At 50.3% G+C, this 18656-nt stretch overlaps 1 protein-coding gene across 7 annotated transcripts in view; it reads right to left on the bottom strand.

Moving 5' to 3' along the window:
* Positions 1-18656, bottom strand: part of Shank2 (SH3 and multiple ankyrin repeat domains 2) — a 433832-nt gene that overhangs the window by 312303 nt on the left and 102873 nt on the right. For all 7 annotated transcript variants that reach the window (XM_038318246.1, XM_038318236.1, XM_038318225.1 and 4 more), the window contains exon 10: positions 11173-11250. In XM_038318246.1, the coding sequence (XP_038174174.1) occupies positions 11173-11250 (78 nt within the window). The remainder of the gene's footprint in view (positions 1-11172; positions 11251-18656) is intronic.

Raw genomic sequence — 18656 nt, 5'->3', positions numbered from 1 at the left:
GCTAGGGATGGAGCCCCATGGTGTGCCAGGCAAGCGGTCTGCCCCCTGAGCCACATCCCAGCCCCAGGCCATCTCCTTCTCTCATGGACTCTTGTCAACAACCCCGTTATGTTTGTTACATTTCTGAAGTGAAAATCACCCTTATAATGTTTTACAAAAAGAATGAAAAACACCATCCATTTCACGCCTGCATCATCCCCGGCAGTCCAAAATTAGCGTAACAAATGTTCTGAAGGGACTCCTGAAAGAGGCGCTGAGCAATCTTCAACACCAGTATCCACAAGCCCTTCTCCCAGCACTGCATCTCCCCCTGGCAATGGGTGGCAACATAGTCTTTAACCCAAACTGGGATGTTCCTGGAAGAAGATGCATTGTGCAGACATCTGCCAGGGGACACTCTGCTTCCTCCCGGCCCTTCCCCACCCCATGTAACAGGGACTGGCTCCTCAGAGGTCCTTGGAGAAAGACCCTGTCTGTGTTACCTGGAGCCACAGGAAATAACCAATTTCCAGACATGTGGCTTTTATCTCGGCACCCACCTCCCCCTCATTTGTCTACAGGGAGGCTTCTCGGACACAGAGGAAGCAGAGGGGCTGTAGGGCCTTCAGGACTGCCAGCAGCACCTGCTGTTCCCGTCAGTGAAACAAACAGAAGCCATCCAGGCCTCAGGAGACCCATGTCACTAACACTCCAACAACTCCCAGGAACCTGGGGATCTGCTCCACACAGACCTGAGCTGTGTTTCCTAGTCTGGCCTCAGAGTACTGAGGGCAGGGATGGGTTAAGAGAATCCATCTTTCTGAGCATGAAGCAAAACCATGACAGAGGCAGCTGAGGGGCAGCCAGGCCCACTTTGGGGTGCAGTGCCAGGGGTCCAGGGTCTCCTCACAATGCCCCTGCTTGTGCCCCCACTCTCTGAAGTGTCTTTCCAGTGAGAAGCACAGATAAAAACTGTTGCCTTGAAGCTAAATCATCTCCAGAGCTTAGATGCCAACTTACTATTTTCCACTCATGTAGCCAACAAACACGCATAGTCAGTGCCAGGTTTGAGCTGAGGAGCCAAGTGTACCTCACAGATGAATAACCAGATTCACCCTGAATGACGCCTTCCCAGAAGGCAGCTGGTGTGATCCCCACAAAATTGGGGGCAGCAGGAGGTGCTATGAGGGCTCTTTAATTCTGAAGGAATAATTTCTATGCATGTGTGAGTGTTGCTCATTTTCCTCTTTGTCTCTTTGTATAGGTGCACATGTGTACATGTTCACGTGTGTGCACGTGGAGGCCAAAGGACAACTTTGTCATTCCTCGGGAGCGAGCCATCCACCTTGTTTTCTGAAACAGGTCTCTCACTGTGTCTTAGTTACTCTTCCATTGTGGACAAAATACCATGACCAAGGCAAGCGATAGAGAGAAGAGTTTATTGTGGCTCATGTATCTTGACAGGGTGGCATGGCAGAAAGCGGCAAGAATGGTGGTGGAAGCCAGAAGCTGAGAGCTCACATAAATGGTAGGCCGGATGCAGAGAGTGAACTTGGAGTAGGGCAAAGCTATCACACTTCCAAGTCTACTCCTAACGATGCATTTCCCCCAGCAAGGCTGTTCCTCCTAAACCACCCCAAACAGCGCCACCAATGGGGACCAATGTTCCAAAGCCTGAGCCTTTTTGGGAGACAGTTCCCATTCAAACCACCACACACAGGGACCTGGCCTCGTGGATCAGGTAAAGCTGGCTGACTAGGAAGCCCCAGACCCCCTTCTGCCTCTGTCTCCTGAGCACTGAGATTATCAGTACAAGCCACCATGCCTGGTGTTTTATGTGGGTTGCTGAGGCTCAAATGCAGGTCCTCCTGCTTGCAAGGCAAATGGTGTATCAGCTGAACCACCTTCCCACCTCGGGAGCTTACTTGTGAAATCCTTGCCAACCTGGAACTGGCTGCCCTCAGACTTACACATCCTCCTGCCTCTGCCTCCTGAAGGCTGGGATGACAGGCGTGAACCCCACTCCCGGCAGGAGTTCTCCCATAGCGCAAGCTGGTATCATCAGCTGCTGTTCATATTCTGGGAAGAGCTTCAAATAAAACCCAGACATGAAGGCAATGGGTCACAGATGGCCTGAGATTAACATCCTCTAGGGACCATGTCCCTGAAGCCAGCAGGGAACAGACCCCTCCTAATCCCAATGCTGCCATCTCTCACTAATTGAGATCAATTTGTCCTTATTAATGTCATGGCTGGCTGAGATTTCTCTCTCTTGAATAAATACCATTTCTTAAATATCAAACCTCTGAGGCGTAGTCTCAAAATGTTAACAAGAAATGGAGAAGATTCACAGGCTAACACCATCCCCTGCACTGTGTGTGGATGCTTGCATGGGGGTACAGGTATGTAGGGTACATGTGTATGTGTGTGCACGTACCTAGAGCCCAGAAGTCAGATGATGTCTTTCCTCGGGTGCCATTCATATTTTTACCTGGATCTGTGTGGGCATGTGCATATGTAATATGTGTGCAGTAGCTGCAGCATGCAAAAGAGGGTGTCAGATCCCATGGAAACAGAGTTACAAACAGTTGGGAGCTGCTATATGAATGCTGGAAACCAAACCCAGGTCCTCTGCAAGAGCAGCCTGTGCTCTTAACCAGTGAGTCATCTCTCTGCCCCCTGCTTTTTTTTAAAAGAGGCCCTTCACTGGTCTGGAACCCACTAAGGGGGCTCAGCTGGTTAGACGGTGAGCCCTAGGGATCCTCCTGTCTCTGCCTCCCCAGTGCTAGGATTACAAGTGTAAACCACCCTCAACATTTTTATCTAACTGTTTTGATGTAATGGATGGAAAAAAGGTCTCATCTGCGTCTTCCTTCATCCACATTAGCAACCAAGAGCCATGATGTAAGCATCTCACACGTAGAGAGCTCGTTCCAAGCTGATGCAGGGTGGGGGAATGGCGAGCACCAGCCAGGGCTCCCACAGCCCCCTGTGGAGGCAGCAATGGAGACCAAGCATGGTCCTATGTGGAGTGAGTTATGTGTCTTCCAAGCCTTTGCCAACACTGTGCTTCTGTACAAACTGCCTTCTTCCTCAGAAGAGGACTCTATTGATCCCTGCCATCTCAGGATTTGCCGATTGGCAGGACCTTTCCTGCAGGGTGATTGTCAGCTGTGGTTATCCTCTAGAAAACCTTGGATCTATAGCCCGGGCATCTTTCTTCCCAGATCACAGTGTTCTACCGGACTCCTACTCCAGACATGTCCCTCACTGTCCCGGCCATGCTAGGACTCCTTACAGAGGCTTCTGCAGCATTGATCCAGAGATGTGGGAGTAACGCCCATGGGCCCATGGCTGCTCTCCACACCCACAAGAAAACTAGCAGTGGTAAAGGGGAGCACCATGCCCAACACATGACCCCCAAAGCCTCCCTGGCTCCCAGAGCACCCAGTGGGGTGATCTTACTATGAGCACTAGAAATGCTCCTCCAAACACAAAAGCCTCCCCGGAGAAACCAACTGCCCACTGTGAGCATCACACTGCCCCCAGTCCCGAGTCTAGCTAGTTCTCAGGAACATGAGCTAACAAGAGAGCAGTACAGCTAGTGCGCGCAAGGATTCAAAGTGTGCTTACTACTGTCACCTGGGCAGGATCTAGAATCACATGGAGAGAAACCTCTGCGCACCTGCCAGGGAGTTTCCAGAGTCGGCTAACTGAGGCGGGAAGAGCCAGCGGCACCATCTCACTAAGCTGAGGCCCCAGGAACAAAATGAAAGTGAGCTGAGCACCAGTCTTCATCTCTCTGCTTCCTGACTGCGGATGCCACGTGGCCAGTTCTGGCTGGGCTTAGTGCTACAGACCTGCGGCACTTACGGTGTACCACACAGCCTGGTTAGTCTGTTAAAGTCACTCAAAAACATTCTGGAAAGTATGAGAGGCCGTAAAGGGGGAGACTGACATCTACCGTGGGCCACACAGAGAACCAGGAACGTCATGACTACTGTGATGTGATGTGACCTGCGACCTCTGCATGTTTAACCTTCATGAACAATATCCCAGGTCAGCCAGTGAGGCTGGAATGAAATGGGGATCCAAGTGCCACACTGTGTTCCCCATAGGCTCCTCTGCTTCTGGAGAGAGACTGAAGCTAATGACGTTCTATAGTTTTGGTACAGATGGAGTTCCCACTATGCCTGTGACATTCAAACTGCATGGCACCTGAGGATCCTGGGTGCCTATCTGGTGTGTGAGAGAAAGCCTGCCCCTTTCGTTTGCCCCCCCAAGTCCCCTTGACAGTGAAGGTCTCCCACCACAGGACTATACTAGTGACTTCTCTCGATGTTGAGACAGAATAATTAACAGAAGCAACTTAAAAGCCAGAGAGATGGTGCAGTGGATGAAGGTGCCCACCGCCAAGACTAATGTCCAAGCCTTGGAACCCACACCGCAGAAGGAGAGAATGGACTCTTGTGAGTTGCCCTCTGACCTCCCCATACACACCCACATATACACACAGATATAAATAAGTAAATGAATACAAAAAATGAAAGCAGTGTGAGGGAAGGGTTAGCTTTGGCTCACAGGACACCATTCATCATGGTGGGGAAGGCATGGTGCCAGGATTGTGGGGTGCCTGATCACACTACACCCATAGTGGGAAGCGGAGAGATGAATGCTGGTACTCAGCTCGCATTCTCCTCTATAGCCAGTCCTGGATGCCAGTCCATGAGATGGTGACATCATCCAGGATCTTCCCTCCTGAGCTAAACCTTTCTAGAGGGGCTGAGGAGATGGCTCAGGGGGTAGAGAACCTACTGTGCATGTCTGAGGGACAGAGTTCAATTCCCCACCGACCCGTAAAAAGCCAGGCACAGGGGTGCACACATGTAATGGCGGTGTTAGGAGGTGCAGATGTGATGAACCCTGGGACTCCTTAGCCGGCCAGGCTAGCCAGATCTGTAAGCTCCAGATTCAGTGAGAACCTGCATCAAGAAACAAGGTGAAAAGAATACAGAGAACTGACTCTTCTTTCTGCCTCCTGGTGTGTGGCCCTGTGTATACACCCATATACAACACACACACACACACACACACACACACACACACACACACACACAATCAATTTAAAAAAGCAAGAAAAAATAATCTTGAAATGCCTCATAGACACACCCAGAGGCATTTTCTAGCTGGTCCTAAATCCCATTGAGTTAAAACTCTGGACCAACTAGAACTGTAATCACTTGCATTTTACAAGCTCCTCCTCTTGTACACCTGACACGGAGGTGATCCATGCTCGCACTGCCCCCTAGTGGTGGGAACGAGGAACTACATGAAGCTGTGGGCAGGCTGCTCCTTACCCAGTAGCTGTCTACCCAGTTCTCTTTCCTGAGGGTCCATCTGAGGCTGGACACCAAGATCACAGAGATGGAAGACTGTGTCTCAGCTGCAGAGACTGAGTCATGAACTACTCATAACCCACATGCAGAGAGCAAAACGTGCATAGCAAGCAATAGGCTACTGCAAAGGTATGTCTGAAGGGGGACAGGAATTTCCCTGGCCAGGTGGAAGTGGGGCATGGAGTCCCACTTGGCTGCAGAGCATGTGGTTTCTGTCACTTGGCTGCAGAGGAGTCGCCCACACCTGAGAGATCCTGTCTCTAGGGACAGTGGTGGCAGAGAGAGACTGAGACACTTTGATAAGCAGGGGCTTAGCTATCAGGATGTCAGAGCCAGGCCCAGGGGACTCAGGAGAATCTGGTGGCCCAATTGTATCCAGGTCCAAGAAGAAAGTGGCTAGGGGTCAGGCTTGGCTTTGGCATCTGGGTTTGGGCCAGGCTATAGCCCCCAGAAACCTGGAAAAGCTGAGGTGTTCCTCTCGGAGTACAAGAATGTGTGAGGACTGAGCAGGTACCCAGATCTCCTAGGAAGCTGGCATCGGGGAGCAACAGAGATGGCTGGGCCAGAGGAACCCCTGGCCATCCCAAGAGCTGTCTGCTCTTCATCAATGCCTGGGAAATCGTGGAAGGGTGGGATGTGGAAATGTGAGAGATTATCAAAATTTCAAATCAAGTTTTGATTCATTTATGTCATGCATGCAGGCTAAGAGAATCGAATCCTTCACACTGATGATAAGCCGCCCCATTTGTGATCACACACCACACCTGTGCCGGTCATGTTTCACACGTGACTCTTGCCCAAGTGTACAGACGAAGTGGCTGGTGGTCTTCCTTGGTTTCTTCTGATTAAACTCTGCTCATTTGCCCCAGCCCTGAACAAGCGTGTCACCATGAATTAGCTAATCACCATGTAGTGTCCATGCTAGTGTCACCTACATGGCCATGGCCAGGCAGATGGTTCCCTGTAAGTACACAGAGCAGGCGTCCCTTCAGGGAGCAATGGCCGTATTTTAACATCTGCCTGCTCACCTCTAGTCACTGTTGGGTTCTGACAGGGGCCGACTGTGGAGAGCAAGCTCCTCCAGCAAGAGCCCACAGACAAGCTCCTTCTGCCCAGTGTCATCCCCGACAGCCCACCTCCCCCTTCCTCGCTGCTCCTGAGTCCATCTGGCTCCTCACAAGACTGAGTCTCCCTGAGCTCATGGTTTCCCTGCGTGACAATCTAGCCCTTCATTGGGGCAGTGTCCTAGAGCAGACTCAGGGGTTGTCCTTGTGAGCATGTTTGCCAATCACATGACTGAACACCCCACCCCTGCAGGTGCAGGAAGAATGTCCATGGCTCTTGGCAATGAGTTTTCCCTGCTGTCTCCAAGTGTCTGGCCCTCCTATGAAACTGTGGTTTTCCCTGCAAACCTTTAGGACGCCATTTTTATTTCTATTCTTAGAGCTCTGGATCCTTGGGATACTTGTCTCTGCTATGACATCTGTCAACTATTATACTATGTGCTGAGTTCCTTCCAGCTGTGGGCCTCAGGCCTTCCTCTCAGGTACTGTCCTGAGGTCTTTGCATGTTTTTTCTTCTTCTGGAGACCCACATTCAGACCCTGAGCCCTGTTGTGGTACAGTGGTCTTGTACCCTGTAAAGATTTGTCACTTGTACTGGTTTAATAAAATGCTGATTGGTCAGTAGCAGGCAGGAAGTATAGGCGGGGTGACCAGAACAGGAGAATTCTGGGAAGAGGAAAGTCCCAGTCTGCAGTTGTTACCCAGATGCAGAGGATGCGAGGTGAAAAATGCCTCACTGATAAAAGGTATCAAGTCACATGGCTAACACAGACAAGAATTATGGGTTAATTCAAAATGTAAGAGTTAGTTAATAAGAAAGCCTAAGCTAATAGGCCAACCAGTTTATCATTAATGTAGGCCTCTGTGTTTCTTTGGGACTAACCAGCTGCAGGACCGGGTGGGACAGAAACCTCTGTCAACAGAACATGGTTAGTCCTCAGTCAGCTTTCCACTGACCTTGGTTCCCCTCCAGCTGCTGCTGTCTCTTTGCTCACATTCCTCTGCAAAGCCTTGAATGCCACCTCTTATGGAGGCCATAGCCATTCCTGCCACACTGAGGATATCAGGTCAGAACGATTTGGAAGGTCCCTTCCAGGCCCCATCCAGCATCTTCACCTCCACTGTCTAGTCTTCCTTTCACTTGAGTTGCTCTCCCTTTGATGGTGGGCTATCCTCAGCTATCTGTCCCCATTTCAGTGTGAAGTGTTCACAAGGAAAGAGGAAACTGTGTGTATGGTGTGGGCTATCTCTCAACGTGGGACTTCTTCAGGTGCTCCTGCTGGGGTGGGGCGCTTGCAGGAGGGTTCTAGTTACAAAGGTGCCAGCTCACACGTAGGTCCTGAAGCATGGATGTGTTCATGTGCTTGGGAAAGGGCAGAGGCTTGTGTGGCTGAAGCAAGGGTGGCGCGAAGTGAATGAGTTGGGAGGGGGACATCTGGGAGTACAAATGTAGTAGTTTAGTTACTTGTCTCATCACGGTGACAATCCAAAGGAGGGAGGTTTATTCTGGTTCAGTTTGAGGGAGCAGTGTATCATGGCAGGGAAGGCATGGCGGGCAGGAGTGTGGGGTGTCTGGATACATTGTGTCTGCAGTCAGGAAGCAGAGGCATTCAACTCACTTTCTCCTTTCCTTCAGTCTAGAACCCCAGATGATGGGATGGTGCCCCCCCCCCACATTCAGGAATCTTCCCACCCCAGTTAACCCAGTCTAGATACTCCCTCATCTGTACCCAGAGAATTGTCGACTGTGTGAGTCTAGATCCTATCAGGTCGCCCATCACTACTGAGCAGCACAGGGACCAACTTTGTGAATGAATGACTCCCAGCTCCACCGAGCACTCGGGATACAAGGTAATGGGACTCAGGTCTGGATTCTCATTTCTTAAAATTCCAATTCCACTGTCCCATACATTGACAGCGGGATCTATGATGTGTCTCGGAGCCCAGACAACTCATTCGTGCTCTAAGATCTCACCCACACTGTCAATCATGTGGTGTGGTGACTGGCTCTCACAATGAATGACTGATTCTCATCCTGCTCTGCTGACCACGCACACAGAATCAGATCCAAAGCCCTTGCAAAGCCTTATAGTCCTGCTCATTTCCAACCGCTGGTGCCCAGCTCTGCACCCTCCCTGGCTGACCAGCCTTGCTGCTCCAAAATCAGGTACAGGCTGACCCCAGGACCTTTGCACAAGCCACCAGCTCCAGCCCTCCTTCTGTCGGAGACCTGCCCCTTTCTCCTGGCCTCTGCTCTGGTGTCACGAAGGCCATCTGGGGTACCGGCCTCCATTCATTCTGCTCTCCCACCATGCTTTGCCTCTCTTGCTGTCTAGCAGACCTGACATATTATAGTACATGTCTGCTTACTTGTTGGCGATCTGTCCACCTTATGTGCTCTTGGTGGGAGCAGGGTGTGGCCTGGCTGACGTCGTCTCCCCCAGCACCTGCAAGCAGCATCACCTGCAAGTGGCTGTCATTCAAGTGTGGTGCGAATTGGCCTGGCCGAGATGGCAGATTCAACTCTGACTACTTTCCATCATAAATATGTATCGTCTGCCAGTCACATTTCGGGTAGTTCAGGCTCCTGTCCCTCGTCTAGAAATACAACTTCAACTCCCCTGTTTCTATGGGAACACAGAGCCTGAATTCCAAATAAGACTTGCAGAATTTTGGAGAGCAGAGACAGAGAAATGAGTGGCTTCCCCAGCCACATGCCCTTGGCGAGAACAACAGGATTCTAGCCAGTATGGCTGACAATACTTTCCCCCAGACTGCCAGGTTCTTGCCTGACTCCAGCCCCTGTACTGTTGTGATGGACAAGAGATACATATTTAGGGACTTGGGAGATGATGGCTCCAACATGAAGAACTGAGTTTGATCTCCAGATCTCATTTTTTAAAAAAGTGGGGGTGTGGTGGCCACAGAACCCTGGGGTTCTGTGGCCTGCCATTCCAGACTAATTTATAAATTCAAGACCAAGTGAGAGAGCCAATCAGGGCTCAGGGCAGACAGTATGTACTGAGGAATGACCACGTGCATGTGCACCTATGCACACATGAACCTGCTCTTGAATATGCACACACACACATACACACACACACACACACACACACACACACCACATATTCAGCCTTTACCTTCATTTATAGAGCAGAGCTCTTAATACCCCTTGGGATTCTCTAGGCAGAAACATAAGAATGAGACAGGACCAACTTAGCTCACAGTCTCCCTCAGGTTGAGGCTGATGCAGGGACACCAGCAAATCAGAGCTGGGGTTTCCAGCCTTTCCCTTTAGGCCTGGGGACAGTGCTAAAGGCTGGACTGATCACACTCGTCCACAATGTAGTCAGCTTTGCCATGGCCACCTCTAAGAAGACAGGAAAGAGGACACTGGGCCACAGCTTCTAGTGAGGACAGGCTAAGAAGACTCCTGTCTAGATTTACATGGAAACTCCCTAAGAACAGCCATGCACGGGCACGTGTGTCCAGGTTTCCTTGTGGACATTCCCAAGGCCAGCTCATACCGTGTATGATACTACAGTGGGGCCTCCCAGGACCTTGCTTATGACCTCATGAAGAAGAAAGTCCCTAGAGAAGACAAAGTGACCTTAATCTTAAAACAAAACAAATATACATGATACCAATGGCACAGGGCACCCTGGAACCCCTAGCAAGGAAGGACATTCCAAACCCCTGGAGAAAGGGGGCCCAGAATAGCCCTGAAGAATTTATTCGCTTTCCAGCGAACCACAGCCTCTAGGACCATGACATCAGTTCAGTGCCAAGTAACAATCATCACTGGCCAGTGTCTAGGCTGAGCAGTTGCTTTAGAACACGGTAAGTACACGGATTACAGGGTTCCTGGTCACCAACAAAGGGCTTTACCCTCTGATTCTGTACGACAAGAAAAACCCTTCATCTCTCCGTTTCTGCATCTCTCAACGTGGGAACCTGGCCTGAAGCTCCATGGGAAACATGCCGCTCTACAGTGGGGTGTGTTAGGAGATGTGGGTTGTCCAGGCTGAACATCAAATGGAGGGCTGATCCCTCACTGGAAGTCAAGCCTACAGCGTCATGCCTCACGTGTTCCCTTTGTACGAACTGACCAGAAGAGAAGGTTCCGCTGAGGCAGAAAGTAGATGAGCAGCTGTCTACGTGGTGGGGGAGGGCCGGAAGTGACACTTTAGTGGGATCAGGACCTCCTTCAGAGGGCAGTAAGTGCTGAGTGACATTCTGAAAGCTCTTAATGCCATCAAATTGGTTTTGTCAAACCTTTTTAAACGGTTAAGATGTTAACTTTGGTGTCCTATGCATTTTTCCTAATTCATTAACGATTATGAACTGAGTTGTCTGTTCCCAGAAGGTCATGTGCCAGGCAAGACCCAGTGGAGGCTGTTCGCCCTCCCCGCTGGGATGGTAGAGGGGAGAACACAGAAAGCAACAAACCCCTGCCCATCAAGTTTGCACTCCTGGAGACAGACGATTTACTCAGCACTTTCCAATGGCTACAGAACTGAAAATGGCCTTACTTCATTGCCTTTCTAGAGCTTTCTACAGAGATGAGTCTCGGCATCATTCCCACTTTTCAATCTAAGGGAAGCAGGCTGCGTGGACGGACAAACAGAACCATGCAGCGCATCCTCCCGCAGGAGGTACTGTGGCCACAGTCACTGGCCCTATGCCACCTTAGAGCGACAGCCTGCCACGGTGGAGTCGGAGGCTCTTTTTACCTGAAATGGCGTCTGGCTGTTGTAGTTTTTCAATTCCTTGTTTCCACCCCGAAACAGCAGCACTCTGGCACAGCTGTCCTGCAAACGGAAAAGTGGAAGTCGCTTGTGAGCTGGTGACATGAACTTTATCAAGCCATGGCTGCTGGGGGTGGTACAGTCGGTAAAGTGATTGCCATGCACGTGTGAGGACCCGAGTTTGAGCCCCTGAACCCGTGTGAAAATGTCAGGTGCTGGGACTGGAGAGATGGCTCAGAGGTTAAGAGTGGGTGCTGCTCTTGCAGAGGACCCAAGACTGCTTCCCAGAACCCACACGGCTGCTTATAACCCCCGGCAGCTCCTGGGCAACCCCTCCTGGCTCTCGCAGTCCTTTCAAAGGTGCCTTAACTCTCAAGGACATTCCTACAAAAAGCTAGGAATAAAGCCTCCTCTGGTCCTGTCATCCACAGCCACCCAGGTGGGGGACCTGAGAAGAAGCCCAGAAGCCCTTTCTACTCTCACCCACAAAGGGGCTGTTCCAGAGCCCGTATGAACCAACCCCAAAAGGATGACCCATCCTTCTGATGATAGCCAGGCTGCCAAGGCCGTTCTAATACAGCTGCTCTGGCTTGAGTGGAGACCGACCAGTCCCGCTGGGCAGGTCAGTGGTCTGGCTAAGGGACAACCCCTAGGAAGGAGGAGACACCCCTAGGAAGGAGGAGACACCCCTAGGGAGGAGGGACCAGCCTTAGGAAGAAGGAATGACCACTAGGAAGGAGAGATCACCTCTATGAAGGTGGGTTTACTTTAAGCCATGCCAAAGAGATGGAAGGAATAATTATCCCTTTAATGAGATACTGTAATTTTCCTTCCCAGAATTCCCTCTGCCTAGCAGAGGCCCTATGATCCTCCACGTGGTTCAGTTGACTCTGATCTCCTTTCTGATTCAGGACTCAAAAGCCTTTCCTCTTTTCTGTTTCTTTATTTTGGATGTTGGCCAGAGTCTGAGTATGCTTTCTTTTGGTATGCTGGGCTTTCTTATTTTTTCTCTAAAGCCTGGTCCCCATCATGCAGCTGCTTGTCCTCCAGGTCTAACCTCCATGCACGGGTTTTCCCATCTCTCCATTCTCCCTTAGGCAGCCCTGGAGATATTCTTCAAAATTCTAATAAAAAGCTTCAATTTAAGTCTGCTGTTACATTCCTTTATTAATGAAACTAAGAACCCCAAGAGAGGACCATGATTTCTCTGATTTCATAGGGCCACCCTGGCAGAACTCCCCTAAATTCTTAGTTAACAGTTCAGTCATTCTTCAGAACTGAAGGGCCAGAGGTATCTGAATCTTACTAACAGTTATGCTTCAACGTGTGTGTGTGTGTGTGTGTGTGTGTGTGTGTGTGTGTGTGTGTGCAGACCTGTGCAAGCATGTGTTCTATCCCTCACTACCCCACCTCACTTGCCTGGTGCAGCACTCCACTGGAGTAACAAGAGGTCACAAGAAGGAAGTACTAGTGTGTGAGAATGCCTTTGCTTGAATTAAGAAGAACTTGGAAACAAAGGGTTAGGTGAGAAACCAGGGTAATCTGAAGCTTCAGAAGGGTGAGGCGGGCAGCCCGAAGGCATTGATGCAGAGCTTAACCATTCCCCTGCACTCTCTTGGATGGCTTGAATCTTACCTGGCAGGTTTCCATCCTCAAAAAAAAAATCAATGAAGTATGAATACATAAGCAATTTATATTCATCGTCTAAGGACCATTTTACTGCCAGTTTTTCTCTTCCTGCAAATTTTCAGCGACACTTAAAAAAATGTGGCTTCCCTGAGGGCAGTCTTTCTAAGGACCACCCTGCACTTAGCCATGGGCCCCGAGTCTCGGGCTCCATGAGTTGTGGGGTGCCATTATCCTGTCTATTTTGCAGGTGAAGGGACAGACTGAGAGATCACAGTCATCCATGCATGTAGGAAGTAGGCAAGTCAATGGCCATGCCAGTCCCTGGGGACAAAGCAGAAGGTCATGGTTCATGTGAGCTTGGGACAGGTGGTGGCAGGGAAGTGGGGGGGCGGGAACACAAGCAGTAGCCAGCTCAGGCTGGGCTCTTCTGAAGGTCTTTGTGTGTAGCCTTCAAAGGAGGACAGGGTGTGTCTGATGAAGATGAGGCAGGTGGTCAATAGGTTGAGCCCTGATGTGACAAGAAGAGAAGCTGTGGTCGCAGGTGGCAGAATCCCCACAGACAGACAAATGCAGAGACATCATAGAAGCAGCTAGGTGCAAGGGACTCATGGGATAGTACTGTAGGGCAGGTCTCAGAATTTTTCAGTAGAGACCCAAATATACAGTGACAGCTGGGCTTGAGCCATGAATACTGTGGTCCTGGGAGGGGCATCACAGGCCTTGGCAAGGATGGGTGATGGGGCAGGTGGAGATGGACCAACAGAGGACAGACCTGGACAAGCAGAATGGGTGTCACCTGAAGCTCAGACTCGAGTTCCACAGAAAAGGACATCAGTTACAGAGCAGGGAGGGATCACAGGGACGGGGTCTCCTAAGAGGCCACTAGGTGGGAGCATCAGGTGAGCAGGGTTCATCACTGTGAGATACTGGGGGATACTGACATTCTAGAAGGCACCAAAGTCTGTGGATAGGCAAAGCTGATGTCACTAAAGGACAGAATCTAGGTACCGGAAGTGTGCATGCGACCAAACCCGTCTCTCTGAGTGTGGCCAACAGCGGGGGCTGACTGAGAAGCAAAGGACAATGGCTCTGGGCTCTGATTGTTCTTCATGGACGGGCTCTGTGGGAGCCTTCTCAGCTTGGTCGATCACCTTCCTGGACCTGGGGGGAGTTGGGAGGACCTTGGTCTTAGCATAGAGTGGGGAACCCTGATGGCTCCTTGGCCTTGAGAGGGAGGGAGGGGAGGTATGGGTGGAGGGGAGGGGAGGGAAGGGGGAGAAGGAGGGGAGAGAAAGGGGAGAAGGAGGGGAGGGAGGGGGGAGGAGGAGGGAAGGAGATGGAAATTTTTAAATATAAAAAAAAATAAACCATGAGAAAAAAAAAAAAAAAAAAGAAGTGCCACTGGGAAGAAGAGTTGGAAGTGCCACACGGATAGGGCCTGTCTGGAAGAAATGGACCATGTCAGGGAGGATATGGCCATCAAAGCAGCTTGCATGGGCATGGGTAAGGGATGAGCTGGGGCATATACCACCAGTGAGCTTGGAAATAGTGTGTTTCTATTGGGCCTGGCAAGCAGTGGAAAAGGACAAAGTCAGAGTTGCAGTCCATGTTTGTCCAGAAGGGTCAGCACTGCCACCAAGACCAATCCAGGACTTCACATCTACAGCACAGCTACGTGAGGCACCACCACGAGAATGTCACAGACACGAGTCATTTGTTGTTCAGACACGAGGCAGGACCTCAGTTCCAGGTCAAGTTATCCTTGAACATAACCTGTGGTGGCAACCATGGACCAAAGATGAACTCACTCAGGAAAAGGCTGGTACATAAAGGGCAAAGACAGAAGGTATGTTTGCAATCTTAATAGTGTACCCCTCGAAAAGGACGAGGCTACTTCATATGCTTAACCTGTACCCACTGAGCTCCATCCAGCCCACAAAGGCTGCGGCGGGTGGAATGGAAGCCTAGCTATAGCACTTCCTAACCTGGATCTGCTGACCAGTATGGAGGAAACACCAGTCAGTGGTATGCACAGGCTCTCTGAGGAAAGACTGTACAGTATCATCTGTCCTAGTTGGCTCTACCTGTCAACTTGACACAGCATGGAGTCAGCTGAGAAGGAAGTCTCAGGTGAATGAGTGCCCAGATCAGATCGGTCTGTGGGAATGTCTGTCGGTGATTGTCTTGATTGTTAATTAATATAGGAGGGATCAGCCCACTGTGGGCAGCACTATTCCCTAGGCAAGTGGTCCTAGGCCATAAGAAAGGTAGCTAAGGCTGGAGAGATGACTCAGAGGTTAAGAGCACTGGCTGCTCTTCCAGAGGTCCTGTGTTCAATTCCCAGCAACCACATGGTGGCTCACAACCATCTATTATGAAGTCTGATGTCTTTTGGCATGTATATGTTAGCAGAACACTGTATGCATAATAAATAAATAATTTCTTTAAAAAGAAGAAAGGTAGCTAAGGATGAACCTGAGTGAGCCAGCAAGCAACATTCCTATATAGTTTCTGCTTCAAGTTCCTGCCTTGACTTTCCTCAGTGATAAACTGTGTTCTAGAAGTGTAAGCCAAATAAACCCATTCCTCTCCTAGTTGCTTTTGATCAAAGTGCTTCATTTCATCACCAGACAGCAGTCCATTCTAAGAGACCAATAGCCATTATGCCTATGGGAATGATGGCCATCGGGCACATATCCCATGAGAAACCAGCAAGGCACAGAGATACACATTGAAAACGCTTCCCTTCACATAGATACAAAAGCCATACTTCATATGTATGCGTGTGTGCTTGTGTGCATGTGTGTTACGTGTGTGCATGTGTGCTTTTGTGTGTGTGTGCATGCATGTGCATGAGTGTGTGTGTGTGTGTGCTTGTGTGAGTATGCATGTGTGCTTGTGGGGTGTGTGTGTGTTTATCTTCCAGACAAGCTAGGCTGCTCTAGAAACCTTTGGTATTTAAGCTTCCTCTGATCCCTCATTATTCAGGGTGTTGCTTTCTCCCTCTGGAGCTCTTGGGAAGCCAGCATGAGGCGCGAGAGCCCAAAGATTAGAATCAATTTGCTGCTTACAATCAAAGCCCTAATTAGTTGATTGCATGAGAGGAAAGAATATTCTGATCACAGTGTGTTTTTATTAGAAGTGTCCTGATGAAATTGATAAAGCATGCATCGCATTCTACATACCTGGGGCTTCTAGATCTAAGGAGCAGCTAATTATCAATCGGTATCAGAAGCACCACTACCACCACCACCATCATCACCACCAAGCTTTATATCACCACCATCACTATCAACATCACCATCCTCATCATCATTCCCTCTATCTTCACCATAACAGCACCTCCATCACCATAATCACCATCCCCACCATCACCTCATAATCACCAGCATCACCTCCGTGAACACCATCTTCGACATCTTGATCACCATCACTGCACCTCCATCATTACCTTCAACATCATTACTACAGCCTCGAATTGCTGAGCCCTCCCCCCATGCTAGGTATCAGAGATGTTTGGTTTCTACTTCAGCCTCTTAGCAATCCTGGATTCAAGGAAAATATGGGTTGCCCAGCTGCACAACCAGGTCCCAGTTTACACTCAACAGAGCCCAGTGGGAAGGCCTCCTTGTCACTGCCCTATGTTCCTGAGGCCATTTCTCTCCTTGCCCCGAATCCTGCCCTTCTAAATTCTGTCCCTCCCCAGGGCACATCCTCAGCATCAGGTCTGACCCCACTTCCTATATAATGTTGCTGGTGTGGTCTGCCATCCATAACCAAGCCTGTGCATCCACATAGACCACAGGTCTATAGATAGGGGTCATGGGCACAGATGTCAGCAAATTGGTGATACAGAGGGGACAGACTGAAGACTATATGTGTTTAGTGCCAAAGGCTGGGTTACCCTTCACTTCCGGGACAGCTCCTGTGAGCTCCGGGAAACTATGCAAGACTGACTCTCGGAGCTGTGCTGAGCCAGCTCCACTCACAATTCACACACGATTACAGGCTGGGAAAGGGCTGAGGCAGAGACAGAAGACCCCTACCATCCAGGGGAGGACAGATTCTGGTACACTCGCTGACATCCCAGCTTGTCATGGTGTCAGGGGCTATGTGGCCAGCCACTCCAGAGCCTATGAACAATACAGCATCCCTGGAGGTGACACAGGGCAGGCAGCTAATATCCAGTCATCTTAGATGAATCTGTCCCAGAATGCAGAGAACAGGCATACTGTTTGAAGTTGGGCAGTAGCAGGCTGCCCTGATGAGGGACCAGCTTTGTGGAGGGGACAGCTTTCCCCACTCTTGCTCAGGCTCATTGGCCTGTAGGGTGGCAGTCACCCAGCCCTGAGGAGGGCCAAATCTATTAGTGAGGTGGGAGAGAAAGACAGGGTAGCTTCTACTCCATAAATGGCCAGATCACCCGGCCCCCACTGAACAAATGGCTTTCTTGCAGTATGATCACTCCCCATGACTTCCCGCTTCTGCCTGCTGAGCTGACGTGGGATCGGAGGGTCCAGGCGGTGGCCAGAGCAGAAGGTGTTTACCAATGGCCCCTGGAAAGTCAACTATCTCTATTCCAACGGACAGTATACGGGGTGGAGGGAAGGTTTTCCTGGAACACATGGACATCTGGAGACCTTCCCGGGGATGGAGACAGCTTCTAGGGTCTGTGGAGTGGACCCCATCAGGACCAATCTCCTATACAGCTGAGAGCACAGGCTACCTAATAGCCTCCCCGTAGCCTTCCTTTCAAAGGCCACAGTTACTTTAAGTGACAAAAACGGTGATTTCCTATATGCTTTGTGATTAAAATATGCTTGAAGTATACTGAGCAAAATTAAACCGTGTTTTCCCATCACAGGCAATCATTACAAAGCAGATGTGGGTGCAGATGTTTTCCTAGACTCAGCTAAGCCTCATGATGTGTTTTCTAAGGCGGCTGAGTATTCCCGCACTTAGCAAGGGTTCCCCCAGCCAAGCTCCACAGTGGACCTGGGGGTTGCTGTCGCTGTAAATGAGCTCTGCATGCAAGTCAGAACCACTGCAAGACACTCCAGCTGAAACACCAATGCCACCTGCCTAATCACGGTTTGCAGAGCAAGACACCCACAAAATCAACAAGGTCAAAAGAAGCACTGACTGGGAGGGACCATGTGAATACGGTTTTGAAGGGTTTGTTGTTTTCAAGGGTGAAGGACCCAGAAAAGTTACTGGTGGGAAGAAGAGTGGGCTTGGGACCAGCCATTAGGAACTAGAACAAACTTGGGTGTGGGTTTCGGCTTGAGTTGTCATCCAGAGTCACTGCCAGCAATGGGATAGGATTATGGCTGTGAGATTGGAAGAGCACCTAGAGGCTAGACCCCAGCGTTGTCCGGCAGAGCCTCGCCACTGAGATCCTTCCAACCTAAAAGAGGGAGAGGCTTGAGGCTTTCCCCAGTCCCTCTGCTGGGCTGCCTCGGTCATGTCTATGGGTCATCAGTCCCAGGCTTCAGGTTTTGTGAAGTCAGAGTAGGGAAAGAAGAAAGTAGGGTCTTCAGTGGGGTTGTGCTATGTCAATCTGACCTTGAACACCAAGGACACTGCAACCCTCTCTGCTCGCTGAAGCTGACCCTGCAGTCTGCCCACACCCTCCGAGCAACACTATCCTCAGCCCATGGGACACGAGTCTCTAATTTCTCTTCCACATCTACCTCAGGGTAGTCATGGTCCAGGATCCAAGTCCCAGCCACAAAGGTGTCTCTCTCCCAGAGATCAGGGACCATGTCCTTTAGCCTCTGGGGCTTTCAGAACGCATTGCTAGAGTCTGACACAGGGGATTGGGGGGAGGGATGCAGAAC

This window comes from Arvicola amphibius, chromosome 1, assembly GCF_903992535.2.
Source record: "Arvicola amphibius chromosome 1, mArvAmp1.2, whole genome shotgun sequence".
In the NCBI taxonomy this organism is placed as follows: domain Eukaryota; kingdom Metazoa; phylum Chordata; class Mammalia; order Rodentia; family Cricetidae; genus Arvicola; species Arvicola amphibius.
Note: the sequence above shows the minus strand (reverse complement) of the source record. Positions and strands in the feature narration are given on the sequence as shown.